The following is a 27,567-nucleotide window of genomic DNA, read 5'->3' as shown; positions in this document are numbered from 1 at the left end:
ACATTCCAGGTACCGAAGATTACGATGGCACCTCCTATGAGGCGGACTATGATTCCACATACTACCCTCCGGGTAGTGGCGTCGGTGAGGATCCGTATATTGGAGCCGAGGAGGATTACTATCCGCACCAGGGTTAGCCCCACGGTTGTGCGGGAGCGGCAGTGCTGGGTTTACTTCATCCGTCTTGTTGAGGAGACTACCATTAGTATAGAAGAAACCCTAGCATAGTGCCCCATTCCCCTGGTGTATTTGTGGAACCTTGGATATTGTAATTAACTTGTCTTTGAATTATTCTGGTGATATTCGGATATGTAACTAACTTGATTTACTTCTTTTCCGCTGCTCTGAGAGGGTGACTACCACACCTTCTCACCCTTTATGATTTTGATCACACTTTATTATTATCTATATTCCGCACTCTGATTTAGTTACTCTTATCTTATTCATGATACTTGGTATTAGCTGTTTTTACCATTTTTTTTTTTTTTCTTTATTTTTTTATTTCACTACGTAGGGGCCCCCCGCCCCCCCCAACCACCCCTCCTCGAAGCCACCCCCCCCCCCCACCCCAAAAGCACCCCCCCCCCGGGGGGAGAGAAAAAACCCCCCCCCCCCGCTTGTCCCCCCACCCCCCCCCCCCCCCACACAAAGGAAAAAAAATAAACACAACCACATAAAAAGAGGTTTTTTTTTTTTTTTTTTCTAACCAAAAAAAAAAAAACTCTCTCCCCTCCTCTTCCCCTTCCTTTCTTGCCCCCCCCTGTTTTTTTTAAAAGAACCTTTTTGCTTACATTAGTTTTATTACAATGCCTTATTATGTCTATCAATTTCAATATATGATGAATTATATCAATGTTATGAATAGAATGTTTACTATGATGTTGTATCTTGTGAATTGATATGATGGACTTGGGCATGTGATTGCTTAAGTATAACTTGGGATTGAGAAGTACCCTATTGGTGCTTCTATCCTTGGACATCGGAGGGAATAGTATGGGATTTTCTCCAAAGATGTCCATCGACGCTTTCCCCGGTTATTGGATGACATACATAGGACATGTCTAGTGGTGTTTGGCTAGGATGTCCCTATCATATCAGACCCGATTCGTAAGGGCATTGAGACCGAATGACCCGTGGTAGTAGTGTGGATTTGTGGGCGCTCAAGACCGGTAACCACTCCGTGAGAGGACATAAATTGCATTGCGGATACCCGAAAGGGGCCATTTATTGGTAGGGTTGCAAATGGCTAGACTTGGGCTCACGGGCACTCAAGACCAGTGAAATGATCCGTGAGGGGATGTGAGAGCTTGCCGTCTACTATTTGTTGATGACCAATAGGGTTGATGAGTCCGGTGGGTAGTATCCGTGACTCAAGTGTGAAGGATACCGGAAAGGATCCCGAGAGGGGAAGAATGGACGTATCTGGAACTGACATGATATGACTAAGTAGATGACTTGCATTGGGCTAGGCTTTACCTTGACATGCGCCAATACTCAAACCAAATGGTGATGTGAGAGAGTGGTGACCGAAACCCCAACCATGGATTTGTCCGAGAGGGATGCAAGACCCAATTCCCCCCGGTGATGAGTGACTGAGACTACCCAAAGAAGTATGGTGTTACGACTTAAAGCATGTCTACCATAGATGACCAGCATACTTAGAGTTAGAATCATATTACATCATATGTCTCATATCATCTGCATCATTTTATGGTTATCATGTGGATTATGTGTTGTGGAATAACTACCTTGCTGAGTTCTTTTGAACTCCTTCCTTTTTCTGTTGTAATGTTTTGTTAGACTACTCTACAGGTGATTATTCTAATAGTATGTTCCCCGAGGCGGACCCGAATACCCCATACTACTATTCAGAGGCTAGCTACAATGAAGACTTCGGTGATGGTACCGAAGAAGATCCTTCGGCGTATCAGGGTTAGCCCTTGGATAGTTTGGGAGCAGCCATGTTGGATCTCTATGGTCTTCACTTTTGAAGAGAACTTATTTATTGTGGAGGAGACTTATTTGTAGATGCCCATTCCCTTTCTTTTATGTCTGTTAAACTTGAAGGAACTATAATAACTTTTGATTTATCTTTATAACTTGGGATTTGTAATTAACTAGTTTTGATCTCACTTTCCGCTTGGTTGAAGGAGTGGATTTCGCCCACTGCTTCTTAATTTTATCTGATAAGATAGTTATTTCCACACTCTGATTATCTTTGGTATCTCATTTCCGAATTCTATTATTATCAATTGTTTAGTTTAATATTGATCGTTCATGATTGTGTTATCGTCGATGTGGATGGTGTGGTCCCTGGACTATGGATCTTCGGGGTTGTGGATCACATCCCGAGTATGCCAGATAGGGTACCGGCTGGGTGGATTGACACTAACGCCAAAGAAAAGACTCTAGACCCTTCAGTCTACATTGAGGAATTAGCTTTCCCAAGCATTCAAGAAAAGGAGATATCCTATATTGAAGTTGAACACTGCTGGATGGACCCGATCGTGGAGTATCTCAGAGATGATAAGCTACCAGAGGATCCAAAGGAAGCAAGAGTGATCAAGGTACGGACGCTAAGGTTTGTAATACAAAATGGAAGGCTATACCAAAGGTCTTATGCTAGACCCCTCTTAAGATGTTTGGGTCCCGAAGGATCAAAAATGGCTTTGGCGGAGGTTCATGAAGGGATTTGTGGGGTGCACATAGGAGGCCGAGCTTTGGCCCACAAGATCTTAAGGCTAGGTTTGTAATGGCCGAAGCTTCAGGAGGCTGTAATGGAATACGTTTGATGCTGTAGCAATTTCCAGATCCATGCCACAGTATCCAAAAAGCCAACTGAAACCCTAACCTCAATTCTTGCCCATCCCCTTTGCGATGTGGGGAATTGATATTATGGGAAAATTCACTAGGGCCGCGGGCGGACGGGTGTATCTCGTCGTAGCAATCGATTACTTCACCAAATGGGTAGAAGCTAATGCTCGGTGACCCTCACTTGAAAGGAAGGTGGAGAAGTTCGTGTTGGAATCTATCATCTATCGGTTTGAGATGCCGAAAATCCTCATAGCTGACCATGGTACACAATTCGACAACCCACAATTTGAGTAGTTCTGCAACACTTACCTGATTGAACATCGAATGTCATCAGTAGCATATCCACAGAGCAACGGGCAAGGGGAGGTTACGAACTGAACGCTACTTGATGGAATAAAAAAGAGACTCGAGTCTGACAAAGCCTTATGGGTTGAAGAATTGCACAATGTTCTATGGGCCTACCGAACAACGGTTCAGACTCCCACAGGAGAAACTCCATTTAAATTGGCCTATGGATCTGAAGCATTGGCACCCGTCAAAGTAATGGCTGGAACACTTTGGGAAAGAGAATTCGAGGAAAAAGCAAACGAACAAGGATTGCTTGACAGCTTTGAGCTGTTAGATGAAGTTCGGACAAAAGCAATTGCCCAAACCCAACATTATTAGTGAAGGATAGCATCACACTACAATTCCCAAGTAAAGCGTCGACAATATCAGGTGGGAGATTTGGTTCTAAGGAATACTTTAGCTTCAGATCCACGCCATCAGAAGAAACTAGATCCTTAATGAGAAGGACCATATATGGTAACCAAACTGGTCGGCTCGGGGGCATACAAGCTAAAGAACACAACAACAAGCAAAGAGCTAGATCGTTCGTGGAATGCTAGGCACCTGAAGAAATATTATCCCTAAAAGATTATCATTTTCATTTATGATGTAGGGCATTCGACTCAATCAATGCAATTTCCAGTTTTCAACACAATATCTTTTGATTGGGGGCAGCACACATTATTCAGCAAAAATAGGTCAAATCAAAAGGCATCGGTTTAAAACCCGAGTGTGGCCTTCAAAAAGGCATCGGTTTAAAACCCAAGTGGGACCTTCGAAAGCTTAATGAATTTCTAAGGAAATTCTTAAGTAGTCATAGAGGCATCGGTTTAAAACTTGAGTGGGACCTCTGAAAGCTTAGAAGAATTCTTTAGAAATCTCCAAGTAAAGGCATTGGTTTAAAACCCGAGTGGGACCTTTGAAAAGGCATCGGTTTAAAACCCGAGTGGGACCTTCGAAAGTTTAAGGAAATTCTTAAGTAGTCATAGAGGCATTGGTTTAAAACCCGAGTGGGACCTCCAAAAGCTTAGAAGAATTCTTTGGAAATCTCTACGTAAAGGCATCGGTTTAAAACTCGAGTGGGACCTTCGAAAGCTTAATGAATTTCTAAGGAAATTCTTAAGTAGTCATAGAGGTATCGGTTTAAAACCCGAGTGGGACCTTTGAAAAGGCATCGGTTTAAAACCCGAGTGGGACCTTCGAAAGCCTAATGAATTTCTAAGGAAATTCTTAACTAGTCATAAAGGCATCAGTTTAAAACCAGAGTGGGACCTTTGAAAGCGGCCGAAGAACTAGAGCAGAAAAGAATGAGAAAACTTACTTGTTCGAGTTCTGTTCAGAGTATCGTGTTAAGATAGAAATACGAAGCAGCAATAGCCAGAGAGAAAATATGAAGATGAAGGAACAACTGTTCTTGCAAAGGACGAAAGCAAGTTTGAAGCACACCTGAGGGATTTAAATAGCCCCAGGGGATGATACGACGGTTTAAAGCTCGTATAGATCAAGGGTCAAGGAAGAGGGACGGTTCAAATTTCGAAATCAAATCCAAGATCAACGGTCAAAAGATAATGACGTTTTAAATTCAAAACTTAAAAGCTAAGTTTGTCCCAAGCCTCCACGTGGAGCGTTGTGCACCTGATATGAGGGAGCGCAGCAAAAAACCAACCGTCGCACCAATATTCATCCCACCAATATTAAATGAAAAGAATATTTTCAATTTCTTGGGAAGGATAACTCATAAGCCAATACGAGGAAACGTTTGGTTTTCGTCATAAAGTGGGTGCAACTTGGAGAGAAATGCTTCAAATAAGCCACAGGGGATTCGGATTGAACCGAATCAATTGAAAGGCAGGGGTATGTTCCAAGGTTTCCGAACATCAACCCCTTTGAGGTTCCCGAACGTCAGCTTCGACCAAGGTACAAGGTTATTTCAGAAAAAAAAAAGCCTAGTTCATTTCCGAACGTGGTTCTGAAAGAGGAAAAGGAGCAAATTCTCTAAGTATGCCATAAGAAAATCCTACCAGTTCATCACAACGACTATTGCAAGAGTTCGAGGATAAAGAAAGCAAAGATTCATTTCATTTTCAAGGGCCATGGGGGCCAACCCTTGCAAAAAAAAGAGAGAGAGAGAGAGAGAGAGAGATAGTTTCCTATTTTTCTTGGGGACGTTGTTCAGATACTTTCAAATGTAGTCCCTCCGAAGATTTTGGGAAAGATGTTCGGGTTTGCAGGGAACGATCGTCTTCTTAAGATGATCATTTTCAAGGGCCAAAATCTCAACCCTTTCACTACACTCGGAAGCGAGCATTTTATGCTTCTTCGCTTCACGTTCCAAAGCACCAACATGGCTAATGGACAAGTCAAGATCCTTCTTCAAAGTGTTGACTTTGTCATTCTCCTCCTTCAACATTGCAGCTTCCTTCTTCAACCGATCCACTTCGGAATTTGCTAGTACCAATTGCTCCTCAAGACTTTGGAGTCGGGAGCCACCACGACCAATCCAGTTCAAAGCCTCAATATGCTGGTAGAAATTCTCCACAGTAGTCCTAAGAAAGTAGACAATTATTAAGAAGTCCTAGGAAGAATTACAAAGTAGACGACAGAAGATCAAGGAAACATAGTACTTTGTAGAGAGATGAACGAGCGTATCGTCACTAAAAGACTCAAGAGCTTGATGGTCGGCTGGCATCAAGCTATGAGAGCTCCACTCAGCATCTTTTCAATGATCTTGCGTGATCCGATCCGACACGCTCAGCGTCCATTGTGGAATGAAAACCTCCTCAGAGTCTTTACTCTTCTGAGATTTCTTCGAGACAAAAACTTCGGTCGGGTCATGCTTCCTTTTGGTTCGGGCTGAAGAGGGAACTTCCACCCCTTCTATTGGCCTTTTCCCTTTCCCCGAGGCTTCAACCACTGGTTTCAAATTCCTTATACCCTTGTAAGAAGGGTCTGGAGGAGGAATAGCAGCTATCTCATCTGATGTCAGTGTCCGAGGAGACCTTTTCTCTGCAGCCACAACTGCCTTGGCCTCCTTGGCCCGAAGGGTTTTCGGGTTAATTCTGGGAGGCACTGCGAAGAAGGATAAAGTCAGAAAATCAAATAAGGCTACAGTACATTCAAAAAGACAAATGCAACAGTTAGGAAGGTCACAACGAGCCAGCCCCCAGTATTGAAAAATCGGGGTGTATTCCATCTCAAAACCATGAATCTCTTGGTACCATGGAATTGACTTGATCTTCTTGGTAGCTGCTTTTTCAGCTTTGGATAGGGGAAGGACCCGGTTACCCTCAGAATATGAAGTAAACAGCTTCCAGATGATTGGGAAGTTAAGATTTGATTGAGGCGATCGACAAAAAAAATACTGTTTGTGCCACCCTTTGTGATTGGAAGGATAGATTCTATCACATCCACTCAACCGGTACCCTACCTGGCATACCCAAGTGTGTGATCCACAGCCCCAAAGATCAAGTATCGAGGAAATCATCCTCCCACATAAGCAATAACATAATCAAGAACGTAAATAATCAATGTGCAAAGTATAAATGAGACATCCAAATAAGGAAGGAATAAAATCATATATCATCAGAGTACGAAAGGTAACAATAATGTCAAAATCATAATGTAAAGTGAGGCAGAAATCTCACTCTACCAACAGCGGAACAGTAGTTCGGAAGGAAAAAGGAAAAGAGATCAAAACTAATCCCAATAACAAGTGCAATGAATAACTAAATCGTTTTCAATCTTATAGAGAACATCTCTATAAGTGTAAATCTCAAAATAGCACAAGGGCGCTTCCATTCTATCGACAAACTAAGCATTGTACACAGCATGACCACCCGCGGAATCTTCAATGTAATCGTCGTAACCGCAATCACCTTCTTGGAGATATGCCTCCTCTCCCTGCGCTTCTTCATACGAGCAGTCATAATATTCTAAGCCTATAGAGAAATCTAACAAGACGTAGCACAAAAGGAGTGAGTTTCAAAAGAAACCAAGTAAGGCAGTTAAATCCATAATAACATAAATGGCAGGATTCCAAAGCAAAGTATGATGCAATGTGATATGAAACATATGATGCATTATGATTCTAACTCTATGTATGATGGTCTCTATTGGCAGACATACTTTAAGTCATAGCACCATACTTCTTTGGGAAGGTCTCATCACACAACGCAGTTTGGTAGTGGGTCCGGCATCCCTCGGGACATTCCATGGCGAGGTTTAGGTCACCGCTCTCTCACATCACCAGTGGTCTAAATACTGGTGAATGTCAGGGTTAAAGCCTAGCCAAATGCAAGTCCTCTACTTAGTTACATCAACTCAGATCCAGATACATCCATTCCTCGCCCCTGGCAATCCTTTCCGGTATCCTTCACACTAGAGTCCTCATAGTCCCTGACTACGGACTCATCAACCCTATTGGTTATCCACATATGGTAAACGGGAAGCTCTCATGTCCCCTCACGGGTTGGTTACCGGTCTTGAGCGCCCATGAGCCCAAGTCTATCCATGTGCAACCCTACCAATGAATGGCCTCTTTCAAGTATCCACAACGTGATCCATGTCCTCTCACGGGTTGGTTACCAGTCTTGAGCGCCCATGAGTCCCCATTGCTACCACGGGTCATTTGGTCTCAATACCCTTCTGACTAGGGTCTGATATAACGGGACATCCTAGCCAAACACTACTAGATAGCCCTAGGTATGACAACCAACAGTTTAGGAAAGTGTCATAGGGCATCTCCGGAAACATCCCATAATATTCCCGTTGATGTCCAAGGACAGAAGTGTCAGAAGGACACCTCCCCTTTCCAAACCATACCTAATCATTTACAACCATAAATCAATCATATCACAAATATAATAACTCCCCATATGGAAAGTAATCAAGAACATGATCCAACTCATATATAATTGGCAAGTAAAGTCATACATATACTAAATAATGTAAACAAGTAATGCTACTGTAATTAGAGTAATTGCATCAGTAGTACATCAATATAAGAATCTATTTATGGAAATAAATCAGAGAGATTCAAATATGGAAACTAAATCATGCAACCGATGTAATTAAAGAAATAACTATCCTTACCTTAAATAACTCGCAAAGAATCTCGAGAATCAAGGAAGATCTTTTCTAAACTTGGAAGGGGATCCTAGACAATGTACATACCTTATTAGGGAAGATCTCTAGAAGATAGGAATCAAATCAACCAAAAATAAACCAAAACAGAGGCTACTATCTTCATTGGTCAATTGATTGGTCTACTGACTCAGTCGACCAACAGAGTCAGTGATAGACAAAATCAAAGATTTCTGATCCGAAATCCTAATTTTGTGATTCGAAATGCCACCAAACAAGAGGGAATATGCAATGATAGTGTATTGGTCTAAAGAGGACTTCAAAACCCTAACAACTTTAAGTCTTCAAGTTACAAAATAGGAAATAAAACTTACCATAAATAGATCACTCAGGGTTCTTGGAGAAATCATGGCAAATTCATGGAAGAGAAACTAAAGAATGATGGATTACTAATCTGATAAAGAAATCATGGAAAACATTAAGTCTTAAAGTTACAAAATAGGAAACAAAACTTAACATAAATAGATCAGTCAGGGTTCTTGGAGAAATCATGGCAAATTCATGGAAGAGAAACTAAAGAATGATGGATTACTAATCTGATAAAGAAATCATGGAAAACATGTATAGATCTTCTAGAAAAAACATATCTAAATTGAAGAACTTTGAATCTAAAAAGGGAAAGAAGATGAAGACATGGTTTCCTTCAAAAGCAAGTGATGATCTTGATTAAGATTATCCATCAAGCCTTAAATCCTTAGGAAAAGAGAGAAGATGAGTAGAGTGATGGTTACAACAGAGATGCAACATCAACTCTACTGTTCTCAAATAGAAAAGGAAAGAAAAACTACAGAAAACCAAAGATGGAGAAGAGAGGAGGGTGATCACATACCTTGTGATGTAAATGCAAGAGAATTGATAAAAGTTCCAACAAGAACACCACCAAGGATGCAAAGGAGATGACTTGAGGAGAGCTCTGGTTCGTTCCAGGAAGTTTGGAGGCACAAAAGACGAATTAGACTCGAAGTTGGGCTTAAATAGAGCAGCCAAGACCTAATTCAGCAAAACAGATCCCATTGGTCGATTGATTGGTCGACTGGCTCAATCGACCATGCAGTCGACCAATCAAGACAACAAGTTCAAAATAGGGAATTGAAGGCTCAGATCAAATCCAAACTTGAAGGGGTTTTGCACACACACCAAGTGGCTTACCTAGTATGTAGAAATGCCTTCGAACCAAGTCAGAAAGTACTCCAAGTCCATCAACTAATTCCATCTTTATTAGGGTGCAGTTTCCTTTTCAGTCCTGAACAAGTTTCCATAAATGGAACACTGTCATCAACTTCCATGGATTCTAAGCCAAACACCAAGTCTTCCACTGAGATGGCCCATAGTTGACTTCTTGCTTTACTTCGAGTTGTCGGACCTACAAACAACAGGGTTTTCGGGACAAGGTTAGGGCTTGATTTCACAGGTTCCCCTAGCAAGGATATTGCCCGACCATCCAAGATCAACCTTATTGCGCTAGGAAAGAAAAACCCAACCCAAAGTGTGGGAAAGAGACAAAGCATGAAAATGTACAAAGAGAGGGAGAGAAGGTTCGATACCAAGTGCAAAACACAAACCCAAAAAGCCAACGATGAGATGCCAACTATTGGGGAGAAGCATTCCGAGACAAATATCCCAATGATTTAAAATAGCAGAAAACAAAGAATGGAAGAATGGAAAACGAACTCCACTCTCCAGAGTATCTATATACAAAGAAAACTCTTCGGGCAGGTTCGAATTGGCCCTTTCATCAGGATTGGGAGCTCTAAGATAGTACAAGGGAGGAAAGTCAAAACGTTCAACCGCCGAAGGGAGTTCAACTTCGGTGAAGGAGGAAGGAATAGAGCCAGGTTCCTCCTTGGGTCTGCTAGGTTGCTTAAATTGCCGAGAGGCCTCGACAGCCGCCTTAGGAGTTCTGGACTGTCCAGACTCAAGAAGCAAGGACGGAACTTCAATATCTTTCTCTGCTTTTTTCTTTTGGTTCAATTCTTCGAACTCACGCCAAATGACAGTTAAAGTTTGCTTGTCACTATCTGACTGTTCGACGGGGACAGAGACAAAAGCCTCACCGCCAGAGTCTCCCTTACCGGCGCTATGTTCAAAAGAACCTTCATTAGAAGCCCTACCACCCTCCATTACTAGGAAAGTCTGGTTCTGGTTTTAAATAGAAAAGAAAGCGGGGACGAAATCAAAAGGAAAGATCGAGACAAATAAAGGATACAAAAGAGTCAGTGAACTTACTAATTCACTGAAGCAGAGAGCGTAAAAGCAAGAAAACTGTTAGGGCGCAAGGTGGACGACGAAGTTTCGAAATCTAGACAAAGAGAATGAAACATGCGAAGACAACGAACACCTTTTAAGCACACAAATCATTGAGGACGTGTACGATTAGGATAAGTTCAGGATTGACAATCATGATCGGGAGACGTTTCAAAAAAGTTTGAAAGAATCGAATCAGTATAGACGTTTTGAGAAACCGTCGTTTTGATTTCGCAAGCAATGATGATTTCGGCTGCAGCAGACACATGGCGTCACCCCCATAAAAAAGGAAGACATCCACAAAACTTGAGGAGAAAGTGAAGCAGCAGCATTAAATGTGATTCGACATTTAATAAGTGAGGGAACATTCAAAATACTCATTTGATAAGCGGGTCCAATTCAAACCAAGCCCTCAGAGTGACCCGAACGCTTGGTCTGGGGGGCTCGTGATACGGGAAAAACCATCGTCGAACCGGTTCCGCCCTTGATTCGACCCTCGACCTCAATCGGGAAGAAACGGACTGACTCGCATCTGAGCGGGCCGGATTTAAAGATAGCTTGCTAAGGAAGAAACCTGACTCAGTCAACAAACACGCCCGTATCCGTAATTTCCGTAGTGGACGAATCGTCAAGGAAACGGTTAACGACACTTACTGGATCAAACGATCGTGCTTACTCGGATAACTGCCGCGCTATGATCATGTTAACAAAGGAAGTTATTCATTATCCCACCAACGAACGGATCTATTACCAACGGATCTAATCGTTAAGATCAAACGGTCACCCGAAGAAGCTCAAATAAATGCAACGAAGGAGATTAGAAGGTAAACACTATATAAGACATGACCTACGTACAAGAAAGGTATCTGAATGGTATTCCCAATATTCGTATTCATACTTTTGCTCTGTACTCTAGTAGAGGCTTTTATGATCAGTTCATCAAATGACTTAGCCTTCGGAGGTGGACTCTCGACCCCCACAGTCAGGCCATGTCTGATGATTGTTTTGCAGGTCATTCATCAGTGATCTAAGGGCTGAGCAAGTTTTAGACGCATCATAAATCATTATAAAATTAATGTAAATCAAATTATTGTGCTCTCTCACACACGATCTCTGTCTCTCTGTCTCTCTGTCTCCTTAACGTGTCTCTCTTTCTCTCTCTCTCTCTCTCTCTCTCTCTCTCTCTTCAACGTCTCTCCATCTCTTTCTTCTCTCTTTCTCTCTTCAACTATTATTTTTCAAACACCTTTTGTGTTTTAACAACCCTCTTGAGGACCATCTTGTTCGGATCTTTGTTTTTCTAGAAATTCTGAATTTCTGTCCAGAGACAAAGACGAGCAATTCTTCCCACTCCGCCACACAATTCGTGGATTCTATTATGTGGAAGGTTACAGCTCAAAGCTAGCAGAACCCATCACTGATTAATTTGCTAGATTAGCGGCTAGCAGCAGAAGATCCTCCTTATCGTTGCATTAGATTTGCTTTGTCTAATGCACCACATAATAGATAATCGCAACAGCCTAAGTATTCCACTGAACTACTAAAACTTTTCCAAGAAAAACATACATGCATGAATAATGAAAACCACGGGCAGCATCAATACGGGTTCAGCTGGCTTATCTATTATTCACCAAAAAAACTTGGCTTATTTATTTTTACTTTTATCAGAATACAAATATACTTGTAAATTGAGAAAGCTTGCTTACATCTAATATCAAAGTTAGTATTTAGCATGTAAAGTCTAGGAGCTACATCTTCGAGTATAGTCGTTAACAAGCTTTGCAAATGATGAAGATTTGATCCCTAGCAGTTTTCTTGGGGAATCATATTCTAGTATACGGCCTGCTTAAGACAAGAAAACACATCAACTTGTTAGAAAAGAGCCTAGAAAAGGATGAGAAAGCTTACTAAGCTCAATTGACCCATCTGATTACATAGTACTAACCCATTTGATTGTGGTACTATAATTACGAGCTACTAACCATTATCAAGAAGGAGAACCATGTCAGTATCAAGGACTGATGTTATCCTATGTGCAATTGTAATGACAGTAGATCTTGAGAAGTGTTGTCTAATTATTTGCTGAATTAAATTGTCAGTTGCAGTATCCACTGATGCAGTAGCTTCATCAAGTACTAATAGTTTGCTTTTCTTATGTAGTGCTCGTCCTAAACAGACTAGTTGCCTTTGACCCATGCTCCAGTTCTCTCCATTTTCAGTCACTACATCAGCAACCACATTTTTCATCCAAAAAAATAACCACCACATGGAAATGGGTTAGATATCGACCAGGATATATCTTATTTTCATTAATTTTTTGATCTGCTACTTTCTATTTGAAAAGGGATTAGGGGTTGAGATGTTGGATTGAGCACCTAGAATTTCAAAGGTTGTGTAGCTTTGTAAGAAACATTAATGTCCAGCAAGTATGAGAAAAAAACCAACCTGTAGAATCAAGCTTGAATTTCCTATTTCTGACTTCACCACCAAGTTGGATTCTATCCAAGACCTACAACATAAAAAATTTATATCAATCTTCCACCTTGCTTGACTACTAAAGATGGCATAGAATTGATCAATAAAGATGAGTTGAGAAACAGAAATGAGTAGCGAATGATGCTAAGTGGAAACAAGAAGGCAGCTCTAAAATTACTGCACTTGTAATTCCCAAAAAGAATTAAAAATGAATTAGACTTTGAGAACTTTCCTTAAGATATGATATGACATGACCATTAGTAGGATCTTAGTAGAAAGCATATACCTACCAATACCATAATTGTGAATACAAATCATCAAAAAGAGTATAATATGTCCATTCTATCCTTGAAATATATATTAAATAAAAATTTCATCAAATGAAAAAATCTTACCTCCCATATTTGGTCATTGGTGAATTGTTCAAGTGGATCAATATTACATCTTAAAGTCCCTTCAAACATTGTTGGATCTTGTGGGATGATGCTCAATCTTGTGCGCAATTCATGGAGATTGATTTTAGAGATGTTAATACCATCTATACAAATTTGACCAGTGCTAGGTTCGAATACACGAAATAGAGCCTGTACAAGAGTTGATTTACCACTTCCTGTTCGTCCAACAATACCGATCTTCATGCCTCCAGGAAAAGTGCATGTGATACCTCGCAAGATAAGAGGAAGGTGTGGAGCATACTGGATCTGGATGCAAATAATACAATTAAATCACTTAGATTAGTAGAATCCCATAAGAACAAGACCTTTTTAGCAACGTTAGCTTTCAGAATTACTATTCCACATCATGAGATTACGGAGGAAATCCATACAACAACCAGAGTAAATATTTAAATAAATAAAAAGTAAAGAAAAAGAAAGTAACGAGTTGAAATCCATTAAAGAGAGAGAGTAAGGGCGAGGAGACTGAATTTAGGAATCTAGATTAAGAAACACCTGTAGATCAACAATATTTACTTCCCCTCGTGATGGCCATTCATGATCCAGCTTTATCTCTTCTCCCAATAGAGAGAGTTCACTAGGGATGATGCTGTATTGCAGTACTCTCTCAACTGATATGATTTTATTCTCAAGTTGATTAAGATCCCATACAACCCCATGCAAACTGAACCCAAGCCCATATGTGACTGCTAAACCCATAACACCTTCAACACAAATGGAAAGAACAAATTAAAATCATTATTTCAGAGAGAATCTTGTTTTGGCTTCCATAAAGATGATTTCATAAAATCTTGAGTTCGAATTTTACCAGGACTGAGTACTCCCTTTGGCATTGTGATCAAGAAAATGAAAAAAAAAGCATATGTGATAGATGCCAATAAATCCATCCGGAAGCATAACCACTCCATTGCACCAGAGTAATGAAATCTTGTCCTACTATATCCATCCACTAGCTTGAGGGTTGTGTCTATAAACCTCTCTTCTTGATTGAAACACCTGATTGTAGTTGAACCTAAACAAGATTCCGAAAAATGTTGTATAATTGGAGCTCGGCAAACTCCAAATAATCGTGACATTTCTCGTGCTGCAAACTTGTAGTATTGCTACATAACAACAATTACTGTGAGTACAATGTACGAACATTTGTGCACTGATTGTATACACAGTAGAAAAATAATGTAAATATATACGATTTGCTTATGAAATACACATTAAAACTTACGTTTAGGTGGTTGAGATCATCATGGGTCAAGACAAGAAATTTCATGCTATCTTTTTCAATTCAACTGTCTTAGAAAAAGGAAAGGTAAATATATTTTTTTCTTTAATTGAACTTTCTTTCTACTAGAAGGTCAATGGCATTAAAGAAAGGAAAAAAGAGCATTCACGTATACTCTGCAGCAACATTCTTTCTTGTATAGCTTCCTACATTAACTAAGTTATAGAAGTCTGTATCATGGTTGCGTTGCCCTATTCCTTTCCATTTCCATGATACCATTGGCGACCGGACTTCCACTAGTGAAGACATTTGTTGACCTCGATAGAAATCCACTATCAGGTTTGCAATCTCTTTCCAATGGTTATTATTTCTCTCTTTTACTAAATGTTGGTTGAAAATACAACATACTTACGTTCATGGTGAGTCGGTAACCTATGTTTCTATCCCAAAATTCTTAGATAAAAGTTTCCTTGTTATAATCATTATTGTATTAGAAAATTAGTACTCCAGTTAAAATTTTTTTTTTTTTATCGAATTTCAGACTTAGTTTTATTAGACTTTGGTGTCCAACAGTGCAGAAATTTTAACTGTGTCAAATGATTGAATAGGAACTCAGATATCACTTGGTATTGTTGACTACTAGCTAGTTTAAAAACCATCTCCTTATTAATTGTTAATTTTTAACAATTATTAAATTATTTTTGGTATGGATTGGAACTGATAGAGCAATCAAGTGTTAGGGATATTTCTAGCAAAAGACCACAAACTCTAGCCACCACCTCTCCTGAGGCTTATGCGACTAAGTTCCTTCTCCAAAGCCTAAAGTGATTTAAACTCCTACTGCTACACTCAACTCACCAGGACTCTATCCTATCTAGAGTCGAGTTTGAAGCAGGTTACAATTCCTGTAGAACCTTGGTTGATTATTTTATGTAATCTTTAAACTTTATTCTCATGTAAACCCAAACTCTACAACATAGGGACTCCACATGAAATCAGAGTCCTAGATGGATGATGAACAAGGACTTTGATTTTTAATTAAAGGCATATACACAACTCATTGAGGAATAGTGGAAATTATCTTAGATTCTGCTGTGGACATAGGTTGCATTCAACCGAACCACATAAATTGGTGTATTCTCTCTCTCCATCTCCCCTAAACCAAAAATAACATAGCATTAGAGCAGCAGGCTTTCTCTCAACCCCCTTCTTCACTTCCCTCCTCAACAATCTTCTTGTCATCAAGCTCAAGGAGAGCAACTATCTAGTATGGAGGTTCCAACTTGTTCCACTCTTGAAACTTATGAGTTATTGGATGTGAATGGCTCCTCAACATCCTCACCCACCACTATCACTATTGATGAAGATTCAATCCCTGTGTGCAAGCCAAATCCTGACTATAACAAGTGGATTCGTCAAGACCAGCTTCTCATGTGCTGCCATATTGTTTTGGTATCTGAATCCATACATGCTCAGGTCATTGGGTGTACCATTACCAATTAAGTATGGCAGCAACCTGAAAAGGCTTATGCTACCCCCTCTTCTGCTAAAATTACGCAACTTTGTCTCCAACTATAGCAGATGCAATGAGGCAACAATAGCAATGATCAACTTGTAGCAACTAGTAAGGCCATTTCAAATGATGATCTTTGTTTGCATGTTCTAAACATTTTGGGTCCTGAATATAACCTGTTGATTATCTCTCACTTATGCTGAATTAAGAGGGATGTTACCACCCAAGAAGTTTGTCTTAAAGATGAATTTTTCCTATGACTCACCTCCACTTATGGGAAAACCTAACTCAGACTGGTAATGCTGGCAATGCTCGTTCTTCCTGTCCTCCCTTTAGAGGTCACCCAAACAACAACAAAAAGAAGACCATATCGTGGCAGGCCCAATGGCAATTGTCCTCCCATCCCTGCTACACTACCTTCTCCTTGTAATTGTGGATAAAAACAATAGTTTCCCGTTATATGTTAGATTTGTGATCGTCCTGGACATAAAGCTCGTCATTGCTCTCACCATTATAAACATGCCTTTCAAGGAACAGCCAATGCTCCTCCTCCGTGAATATCTCTGAAGTTTTTGGTGGATCTATTACAGATGAATATTGGTATCCTGACTCTAGGGCTACAAATCACATCTCAATGCCCTCGAGAATTTCACGTAGTTCAACCCTACTTTGCATTGGATCAAGTTCAAGTTGGTAATGGTATAGGCTTGCCAATCACACACACTGGTAATATTTCTATTCACACACACTTTTCTATAGTTCATCTTAATGAAGTGCTTAATGTGCCTAATATTCAAAAGAATTTGTTATTGGTATCTCAATTCACACATGATAACAATGCCATTTTTGAGTTTCACCCTAATATGTTTTATATGAAGGATTGACCAAAAGGGAACTGTCTTCTCCAAGAAAATGTTAAGAATGGACTCCACTAGTTACACTTGGGCAATTTTTCTCCATAGGCCCTCCTTGGTGAACATACTTTAGTCTCCTATGGCATTCTAGAATGGACCATCTAGCTTTTAAAATACTTTGTAGCCTAGTTTCTAAGTTTGATTTTCCAATTGCTTCAGAGAAATTTAAATTTATTTGTGATGCATGCCAGAAAGGGAAGATTCATAAACTCCCTTATTTTCTTTATACATAATTTATGATTTCATATTTTTCAAATGTGTGGGAGACTCCCCAGTGACTTCTGTTGATGATTTTTGATACTATATAATTCTTGTGGATGACTTTAGTAAATATTTTTGCACATATCCAATGCACTTAAACTCTAAAGTCATGGGAATTTTTCAAAGATTTAAGTTGCTTGTTAAAAATCTATTTTCCTGACAAATTAAGAGACTATATTGACTAGGGTAGTGAATATAGAATTATTTCTACTTTTTCTTACTGCTTATGGGATTGAGCATCGACTGCCTTGCCGCCACGATTGAATATTGGGGGGGCACTGAATAATGAGTCTAGATCACCTCTCTGTCGGTAGGCAATAATTCCTTTTTCACCATATATATTGTGGAATCCCCCATGATCCTAACCTGAAAATCCCTATTGTAGGTCCAAGAACCCCAACGGGAGTAGAAGACAGCTATGGTTCATCCAAATAGAGATCGTCGGTTTAGGACTTGAACCAATGGAAGTGGATGGTGAAGATGACGAATCTGGAGTTTGGTTGAATTCGGAAGAAGATCTACTTCGAACATTGACAGATTTGGGAAGTGGTTAGGTAACCCATCATGTCATTACCCAATCGGCGAGGGTATCGATGCCAAGTCACCCGTGGCAGTAATGTGGGGTGGTCAGCGCTCAAGACCGGTAACCACTCTGTGAGAGGACACAACCACATTATGGGGGCCATTCATTGGTAGGTTGCATATGGTAGGCTTGGGCTCATGGGCACTCAAGACCGGCAACCAACCTGTGAGAGGACATGAGAGCTATTGAGGAATACCATGTTAACATTTCCATATCAGCCTCCATTAGTTTTGATGATAACAAACACGAATTAGTAATGGCTATATTGAGTTGTGTATAGCTAATTCAATATAAGAGCAAGTGGACCAAATCTAACTTAACACCGGATACCCAAGTCAAGGCCAAGACCGAGCTAAGATGGACATGACGTCTAAGTCAACGTGAGCATGAAGAATAGAATATAAGAAGATTCAAGAATATCAATTTAAGCTCAAACAGAAAGACCTAGCAAATAAGGGCCTAGGACACATCCTTGCACATACAAATGTTATTGTACTCATTTGCATCAATACCATGTGTATCATGTCATTATATTGATGTATGACATGTTGGGAGAGTGTATGAAGATATAGGGTTGGTTAGAAGACCTTGTAAACCCTTAAAGTTCCTTAAAGTCCCTTGACTATGCTTTTGGGCTTTAGACAAACCTCCGTTTAGTCACAGAAGCTCAGACAGAATACCATCTAATTAAAAATGCCCCAACGGTTATTCTTAACGGCTATATTTTAAATGAGACCGACACCCGTCTGAGTCAGACAACAAGCCTTTTGGACTAAAATTTTCCCCTTTTTCTTTGGGAGTTGGACTAAGGCACTCAAAAACCATCTATATAAGCCCAATTCACCCTATTTGAGAGCTTGAACCTTGGCAATCGATCATCTATTCCCCAAATACTCTCAAGCTCTCAAATTACAAGAAATCACTTGTTTTGCCTCTCACCTTTACTCCACCCTTAAAGAACATACCAAGGTGTTTAAGCAATCTCATTGGAGTAAAACTTGAGGTAACTGAAGGCTTTTGTTGGAAGGTCACCGGTAGTGCATATCATCTCTACTTGGGCATACAACTCATTGCATCACACTCACACAATGGGTAAAGTGTCACACCCCTTTTTAGGTAATATTATTCCATCTATTGTATTTGGTTGTTTTCAATTCTAAGTCTAGGTAGACTAGAATTGGTTGAAGGTGCTCTTGCCTGTGAACAAAGATTGTAGATGGTGTTCTTGCCCATGAACAAGATTATAGAGGGTGTTGTTGCTCTTGAACAAAGATTGTAAAAGGGTACTCTTGTCCCATAACAAAGATTGTAAGGGTTTGATTCTTTGCCCACCGTATTGAAAGAAAATCACTAGTGAAAATCTCTTTTGAAGCCAAGAGGGGAGTGGATGTAGACTTGTAAAGTCGAACCACTATAAAATCCTTGTATTGTGAATTATGTGTTTGCAAATTTATTTAAGTTCAATTTATTTTGCTTAATTATATTTAAATTTGCACACTTACCTTGTATTTGCAATTAAACCCAAAAATTGGGCAAACCTACTAGTTACAACTTATTCACTCCTCTCTAGGTTGCATTAACAAGAGCTTCCCCCCTCCCATCATATGTAGATGACAAATAGGGTTAAGAGGAAGCATAGCCTAAGTTGGCTGGAGCCATAGGATACGATGACTTTAAATAGGGGAGGATACCGAACTGAGTGTATGGTGCTAGGGTTGAGGTATCTGAGCCTAGAATGATGTGATTAAGTGGACGACTTGTATTAGGCTAGGTATTTCTTTGACAGGCACCACTGCTCATGCCAATGGTAGTGGTGAGAGAGTGTGGCCCTAAACTCCAGCCATGGTTGATGAGAAGATTGTATCCCTAAACCTCGATCATGACGCCCAGTTGGGTTGGAGCCGTTGGAGTCCATATGAAACTTCCTAGAGGCTAGTGTAGTATCTTAATGCGTGTCTAGCTAGATAAAGATTTTCCTAGTTTAGAGTATAGGAGCAGTTAAGAAATGCCATGTTAGCATTGCCACTTTAGCCTCCATTAGTTTTGATGATAACCAACACAATTTACTAATGTCTACATTACGCTATGGTTATCCAGCTCATTACTAAAGTGGACCGATTCCATCTCATTGGACCAAACTCATCAGATGCTCAAGCCCAAGTCAAGTCAAGCAATCTTGGACAAAGAACCAAAGCCAAGATGACTATCAAGGTCAATGCACATGAAGATGCAAAGATCAAGTCAAGAATCAAGACTTAGATGAATTTAGGACTTATGACACTCTCACATACACGAATATGTAATCACAACAATTATATGCATTTCATGTCACTAGACTAACCTAGGACATAGTAGGAAGGTGTATATGGCTTAGGTTTGACCAAAAAGACAAAAACCAAGCCAAGTCCAAGTCCCAAACTTAATTGTGCAATATGTGCTTCAGATGGAATTCTCGTATGCTTCTGACTAAGCCTCCAACGGCTAGTTTTTAACGGATATTTTCCAAACAGACGACCATCTGGTCAAATGGACTTCCGTCTAGATTGAAGACTGGACTAAAATTATGTGTGTTTTCTATCCGTTGGGGATCGGGCTAAGGCACTCAAAGGCCATCTATATAAGTCCAATTCACCCCATTTGAGAGGGTTGAACCTCACACTTGATCAACTACTGCCCAAGTGATCTTAAGCTCTCAAATCACAAGCAAGCAATTGTGTTTTGCTTCTCACCCTCTCCCAACCTTGAAGAAACATACCAAGGTGTTTACTAAGCTTGTGGAAGCCAAGCTTGAGGTGATTGAAGGCGTCAGTGGTGCATGCATTTCATATATTGAGCATACAACTCTCATTGCATCACATTCACACAAGAGGTAAAGTGTCACACCTCTTGTAAGGTAACATCTTTCCTTTGTAACTGTTACAATTCTAGTCTAGGTAGATTAGAATTGGTTTTGGGTGCTCTTGCCCGTTAACAAGGATTGATTGGGTTATCTTGCCCTACTTGGTAAACAAAGATTGTAAAAGGTACTATTGCCCCGCAACAAAGATTATTGTAAGGATTTGATCTCTACCCATTGTATTGAAAGAGAATTATTAGTGAAATACTCTCTTGAGGCCAATAGAGGAGTGGACGTAGACTTGTATAGTCGAACCACTATAAATCATGTGTTGTGGTTGTTTGTATTGTCAGTTAAATTCTCAATTTACCTTTTATTTATGCATAAACCGCAAAATTGGGATATTCCACTAGTTGCAACCGATTCCCCCCCTCTAGGTTGCACCAACAATCGGTATCAGAGCGGGAGCTCAATTTGAGATTAAAATCAATCTCTAAAAGAGTTAAAGATCATGGCTCTTCCCTTTGACCAAGTTCCTTCAACAACCGAAGGACTTAATACTTCTAGACCTCCATATTTTGATGGAGAAGGTTTTGCCTATTGGAAAAATAGGTTTGAAGATTTTATTTGTGCACATGATTTCGATGTTTGGAACATCATCACATGTGGACCAAATGAAGTTCTTAAAGTAGATGAACATGGCAATAAAATGCCCAAACCCGAAGCCGAGAGGACTTCAACCGACAAGGTTAAAATTCAATTAAACCACAAAGCAAAAAAAATTTGCAATGTGCTTTAAGTGAAAGAGTCTACAATAGATGTGGGATTTGCAAGAGTGCGAAGGAAATATTTAATAAGTTGGTCGTCACATATGAAGGGACTGACCACATCAAAAAGATGAACTTAGATGTTTATATGCTTTAATAGGAAGACTTTAAAATTAGATGATGAGAATATTACTTCTTTATTTAGTAGATTCACTAACATTGTTAACAAGTTGCATAGCCTTGGAAAGGAGTTAGCAAATGAGGATGTGACAAGAAGAATTCTAAGAGCCCTTCCACCCTCATGGAGACCCAAAAAGATCGCAATTCAAAAAGTGGGAAATTTGTCAAAAATCACCATTGATGAGCTTATGGGATCTTTGCTTGTTCATGAAGCGGAGCTTGAAGAAGACAAGCAAGTTCTAGAAAGTGTGCAACATGATCGAAGGAATAAGTCCATAGCTTTAACAAAGTCTGTTAGTTTATTAGAATCCAACTCTTGATCACTAGTCTACTATAAAAAGGATTCTCTGTTACTTAAAGGGCACTCTCTCTCATGGAAGTGTTAACAATAGGTCCTCCAAAATTACATTAATAGCCTACTTGGATGTTGATTGGGTTGGCTGCCCTGATGATCGGAAGTCTATGGGTGGTTATGCAATTTTTTTGGGGTCTAAACACCCCACAGTTGCCTGTTCCAATACAGAATCTAAATATCAAGCCCTAGGCAATGCTGTTGTTGAGCTCACTTTGCTCCAATCCCTTCTACATGAACTCCTCGTCTTTCTGGTGTATGCACCAATTCTGTGGTGGGACAATGTTGGTGCCACGTATCACACTGTGAACTCGGTTTTTCATGCTCATACCAAACTCATAGAATTTAACTTCCACTTCGTTTGTGATAAGGTTGCCCAAAGGGATCTTTAGGTTTGCTTCTTATCCACAAGAGACCAACTGGCTAACATCTTCACAAAGCCTTTGTCTACTCAACATTATAGTACACTACTGACCAACCTCAAGGTCACTTCACCTCTCTTGAGTTTGAGGGGGCGTATTAGGAATATTTCTAGCAAAACACCACAACCCTAGCTACCACCTCTCCTCAAGTTTACACGGCTAGGGTTCCTTCTCAAAAGCCCAAAGTGAATCAAACTTCTACTGCTACACTCAAAAAAAAGGATTCCACAGACGAGGAATCTAACCTATCTAAAGTCGAGTTTGAAGTAGGTTACAATTCATGTAAAACCTTGATTGATATTTTATGTAATCTCCAAACTCTCATACTCATGTAAACTCAAACTATTCAAAACTTGTAACACAAGGACTCCACATGACATGAAGTCCTAGATGACTAATTAACAAGGACTTTGATTCTTTATAAAAGGCATGTACACAACTCAATCAGATATAGTGGAAATTATCATAGACCCTCCCATGGACGTAGGTTGCATTCAACTAAACCACATAAATTGGTGTGTTCTCTCTCCCCTCAAGCGACTCTCACTCTCTCTTTCTCCCCTAAACCAAATTTAGCATCCAGAAACTAATAGCTACCCAAATTGTACTTATGTACATACTTATAACAACGTCTGCATCCTTATTAAAGTGCAAGATTGTTGTTTTATGTGAACTCCTATTTCTAGATAAAATCTGCCTAGTTTGATATTTAGTCTAAAAGTAAATGCTTTGCATTAATTTACATGAAAAAGTAAATTGAAAAAAAAAATGGATTTCTTGTATGCATTTTCTGTAGTTAATGAAGGATATTAAGATTGGACTTACAATTCAACACCTTAGAATATGTGAATCCAGCTCTACATCAATTTTGATGCAACTAAACAAATTTAGGGTTCTTTGATCACAGGGAGTCTTTTCTTTTTTTGTACTAATCACATGAAACTTTAAATGAATTTTTTTAATGACTTATTAACCCTAAGAAAATATGGTTAAGCTTGATTTGAAATTTCACCAATGACAAATGAAGTGACATTAAAATTACCTGATACCAGATGCATGCCACAGTCATTGGAATAAAAACTACTAACATTTTCCATGCAACTTGTGACATTACTGCAATTGTTCCAAAGAATCCAATGATCGAAATAATGAATTCTTCTATTTGATGTGGAATAATGGAATCAATCGCACTTTGGTCTAGGGATGCCTGTATAAAAAAAAAAAATTTCAAAAATCTTATTTAAAAATGTAAACTTTGTATACAAAAATTGGATCATCAGAGAAACTAATTACTTCTACTAACCCGATTTAGGATCCTTCCACTTGGAGTTGAATCGAAAAATGACAAGGAAGCACGAAAAATGCACGAATGCATTTGGTTAAATAGCAAAGTGCTTGTCTTGTATCCAACAGTTACAATAAGCATGGACCTTATAAGTACACAAAGAGAACTTCCAAGGATCAAAAGAGCGTAAATATATATGATAGTGGATCCTGCTCCATTTCGAGGTCTCAAGTTATTTGTAACAGGAGTAGCCAATACCATCCAATAGCTACTGCCTATTTGGAGAAGCTTAAAAAGAATTTCTGCTAACAATATAAATGGTACAAAAGATCCTCTATATGTAGCAGTAATATATTTCCAGTAGACTGAAAAACTAACCCCATCCTTCTCTCTCTTTTCTTCTTGAATAAGTTGCCCTTCTGAGCCAATCAAATTTTCTGTTTTGCAGCTTTTAGGCTCATTTTTCTCATCTTCTTCAATAAACTTCTCATGAGGAAATGTATTGCAATCCTCTTGATCATCATTAATTGAATTACCCAAAGCATTCATGCATTTGATAGAATTAAGATCGGTCAAAGTTTTCTTATGTGAACCTACTAATTCCATAAATTCAGAACTTGAACTAAGAATTTCTTCATATTTTCCTGCTTGAGTAATCATTCCATCTTTCATAACCTATAAAATAAGAAAATGTAAATAATCATTCTCAAAGACAACTGATGGACTTGAAGTCAAGAAAGAATGATGACATATTCTCACCAGGATAAGATCAGCAGAGGGTAAAAATTCCAACTGATGTGTAACATAAATTACTGTTTTCGAACTCAAAATTCCTTGCAAACACTCCTGTCACATAAGTCCAGATATTGGCATTTCAGCACTAAAGGAAATTTTTATTACTTAAATTGCTATACCTGTCAATATAATATCAAGAAACAACATTAAACCTAGGTTCCATGCCAAAGCATGCATTGACAAAATTCATTTTTGATGCCTCATTTGCATAGACAACTATATTATAAGCTTCTTAGACCAAATTTATTTTTTGGCTGACCAAATGAAGATGTAAACAATTATGTATAATAATACAATTTCATCAAGGAAAAGATTTTGGAAGTAGAGGTCAAAGTGTAAGTACCTTAAATAGATGAGTTCCTGTTTGCACATCCACAGCACTGAAAGGATCATCAAATAAATAAATGTCTGCATCATGATACAAAGCGCGAGCAATCTGAACTCTTTGCTTTTGTCCACCACTCATATTAAGTCCCCTCTCTCCTACAATGGTTTGATCTCCGAAGGTATATAATTTTAGGTCCTTGTGTAGTGAGCACGCTTGAAGAATCATATTATACCTTTCCTTGTCCATTTCATTACCAAATAGTATGTTGTCTACTATCTTGCCACTTTGTATCCAAGCTGATTGAGCAACATAGGCTGTTGTTCCATTCACCTTAATAGTCCCTGATATCTTTGGAACTTCTCCCAAAATACATGAAAGTAAACTTGATTTTCCTGACCCAATGGAACCACAAACAGCCACTCTCATACCATGGTGCACTTGAATATTAATATCTTTTAATGTGAGACTACATGAATGATGGTCCCAAGAGAAATTTCCGTCAACTATCTCAATTGCAATCTTGGCATCATCTCTTGGAATATAATGTATTCTATTGGGATGAAGATCATCAAGATTGAGGTATGAGACTATCCTATCTAAGGAAACTTTAGTTTGAACAACCATGGAGATCGTACTTGGGAGATTATAAATGGGCAATTGTAATATCTCAAATGTTGCAAGTGCAGATAGAATGTCTCCCGACCCCAATGGAATTTCCATTAGCATACAAAACCCAAAAGTAGCCATAGAAACAAATGTGGGAGCAGAATTATAAATGAAAAAAGTTAGTAGCTGATGTATAGAGTAACTTTCTTAACCAACTTGTCTCAATGGTCTCTTAACTCAATTATCTTAGCCAAGAACTTCATATCCCAACCTTGGAGCTTGAGAACCCTTATATTCCTTAGAGCCTCAGATGTTACCTTCATCCTTTGATCTTTTGAATCCATCAATTGCTCTTGAAATTTTTCTTGTAGTTTTCCGAGTGGAATATGTGCTAGCATCAAAATAATTGTGGCAACAAATGCTACAATTGAAGCAAGTCCAAGAGTTTTGTACAAGATCAACAATGCTAGAACAATCTCAAGAGGAACCCTCCATATATTATGCAAGTACCAGCTAAAAGTGCCAATTCTTTCAGCATCAACACTCATTAAGTTAATGTTCTCCCCACTGTTATGACCTTGTTTTGATTGGCTTGAAAAATTGAGGCACTTTTATAAACTACTGAGAACAAAGCAGCACGGACCTTAATTGCCATATTTCGCAATAGAAAGAACAAATGTCTTTCTGCGAGGCACTTTATGAGTTTCGAAATGAAGAAAATAAATACTAACACATAGCCTTTGTTTTTTTGTTGGTGAGGGTAATTGAGATATTCAACAAAGGCATTAATAAGATATGGTCCGACATAAGAAGCCAATGCACAAACCATTGATAGTAGAGCTGTCCATAGAATTTCTTTCCTAGTTGAGAAAATCAAGGCCTTCACCAACTTGACTGCGCTTACATGATCACCGTTACCACTTCTATTACTATCAGATTCAAGTTTATTTCTAAAACAAGTGAAGACCACATTTGCACAATGGCAATTAGCAAGCTGAGGAATATCTTCAAGGTCCAGGGTCTTTTTATTATATCCAAGTGCAACCAAAGGTCTAATCCAAGAGAAGGTAAAAATACTAAGAAAATTGGCATTTGCATAAGGAGTTAGACCCTCTTTGCCAACGGCTGATTCTTGTCCATCATCACTATTATCTCGTTTGGAACTATTCTTCAAAAGAGGCTCCGAAAAATGGAAATCTCTACCTTCTTGTCCCTTTCCAAACAACCCAACATAACAAAGCAGTAGACTAGCAACAATTGATGTAACATCGGAGACACATGATAAGAATGGAAAGGGTGAGCGTTTCCAATGCAGACGAAGATGTATAACAAGATAGAAACTAGATATTAGAAAGTAGAATGTGCACCAAATCCTTAGCAACCTAGAGAACTTGAGTTTACTTGAATGGGAGAATTGGCTGCGCAAGTAAACAAAGATCACAAACCAAGTGATTGCTCTGAATGCAAAATCCACTTGGGTAACAAGCTTTAGATTAGACCAACCATGTCTATATCCAGAAACTTGGTTTAACATGAATAGGAGAATATGACAGATGGACAGACCCATGCAACATATAAGGGCTAGCAAATAGTATAAGTTTTTATCTTTCAATGGTGGTTTTGAATTTGGAGGAATTGTTTGTATCTTGCAAGCCCAAGAAATGGATAAAACTATTAACATAACTAGGTGGGAAGAAGCAGAAAACCCGGACATGAAAATGGTTTCAGAAGGATGCAGGAAGAATATTTGGATATTCACATCATTCTTTGATTCTTCAAAAGGACCCATTTTTGCAGAATTTTCTCTTTATTTAGTGGCGCAGTTCATGCAGCTTCAATAAAAGTAGTTTTTCAGTTTTACCACATTTCGAATCGATGTAAGCCCAATGCAGAAATATAGTTGAAACTCTAGCATTTAGAAACAAATATAACCTTCGGGTAATTGAACCTATATATGAACAAAAAGAAAGAAAATATTTAGGTATATAAATCATAAGTGAATCAGTAAAATTTCAAAGAAAAAACAGAAGGGAAAAAAAAAAGAAGAAA

At 39.1% G+C, this 27,567-nt stretch overlaps 1 protein-coding gene across 1 annotated transcript; it reads right to left on the bottom strand.

The window, feature by feature from the left end:
- Positions 1 to 12,268: 12,268 nt before the first annotated feature.
- Positions 12,269 to 27,307, bottom strand: LOC149005626 (ABC transporter C family member 3-like). Its single transcript, XM_089167765.1, is given in 13 exon segments — positions 12,269 to 12,369; positions 12,510 to 12,749; positions 12,973 to 13,036; positions 13,398 to 13,703; positions 13,953 to 14,161; positions 14,266 to 14,560; positions 23,547 to 23,711; positions 23,808 to 24,464; positions 24,549 to 24,635; positions 24,928 to 25,701; positions 25,703 to 25,744; positions 25,746 to 26,125; positions 26,128 to 27,307. Coding segments are annotated over 13 exon segments (4,500 nt in total).
- Between the last annotated feature and the right edge of the window lie 260 nt (positions 27,308 to 27,567).

The sequence above is a fragment of the Hakea prostrata genome, chromosome 9 (genome assembly GCF_041222555.1).
Source record: "Hakea prostrata isolate BN-2017 chromosome 9, UWA_Hpros_2, whole genome shotgun sequence".
Lineage (NCBI taxonomy): Eukaryota > Viridiplantae > Streptophyta > Magnoliopsida > Proteales > Proteaceae > Hakea > Hakea prostrata.
The sequence above is the reverse complement of the archived record's forward strand: the minus strand, read 5'-3'. Positions and strand labels throughout refer to the sequence as shown.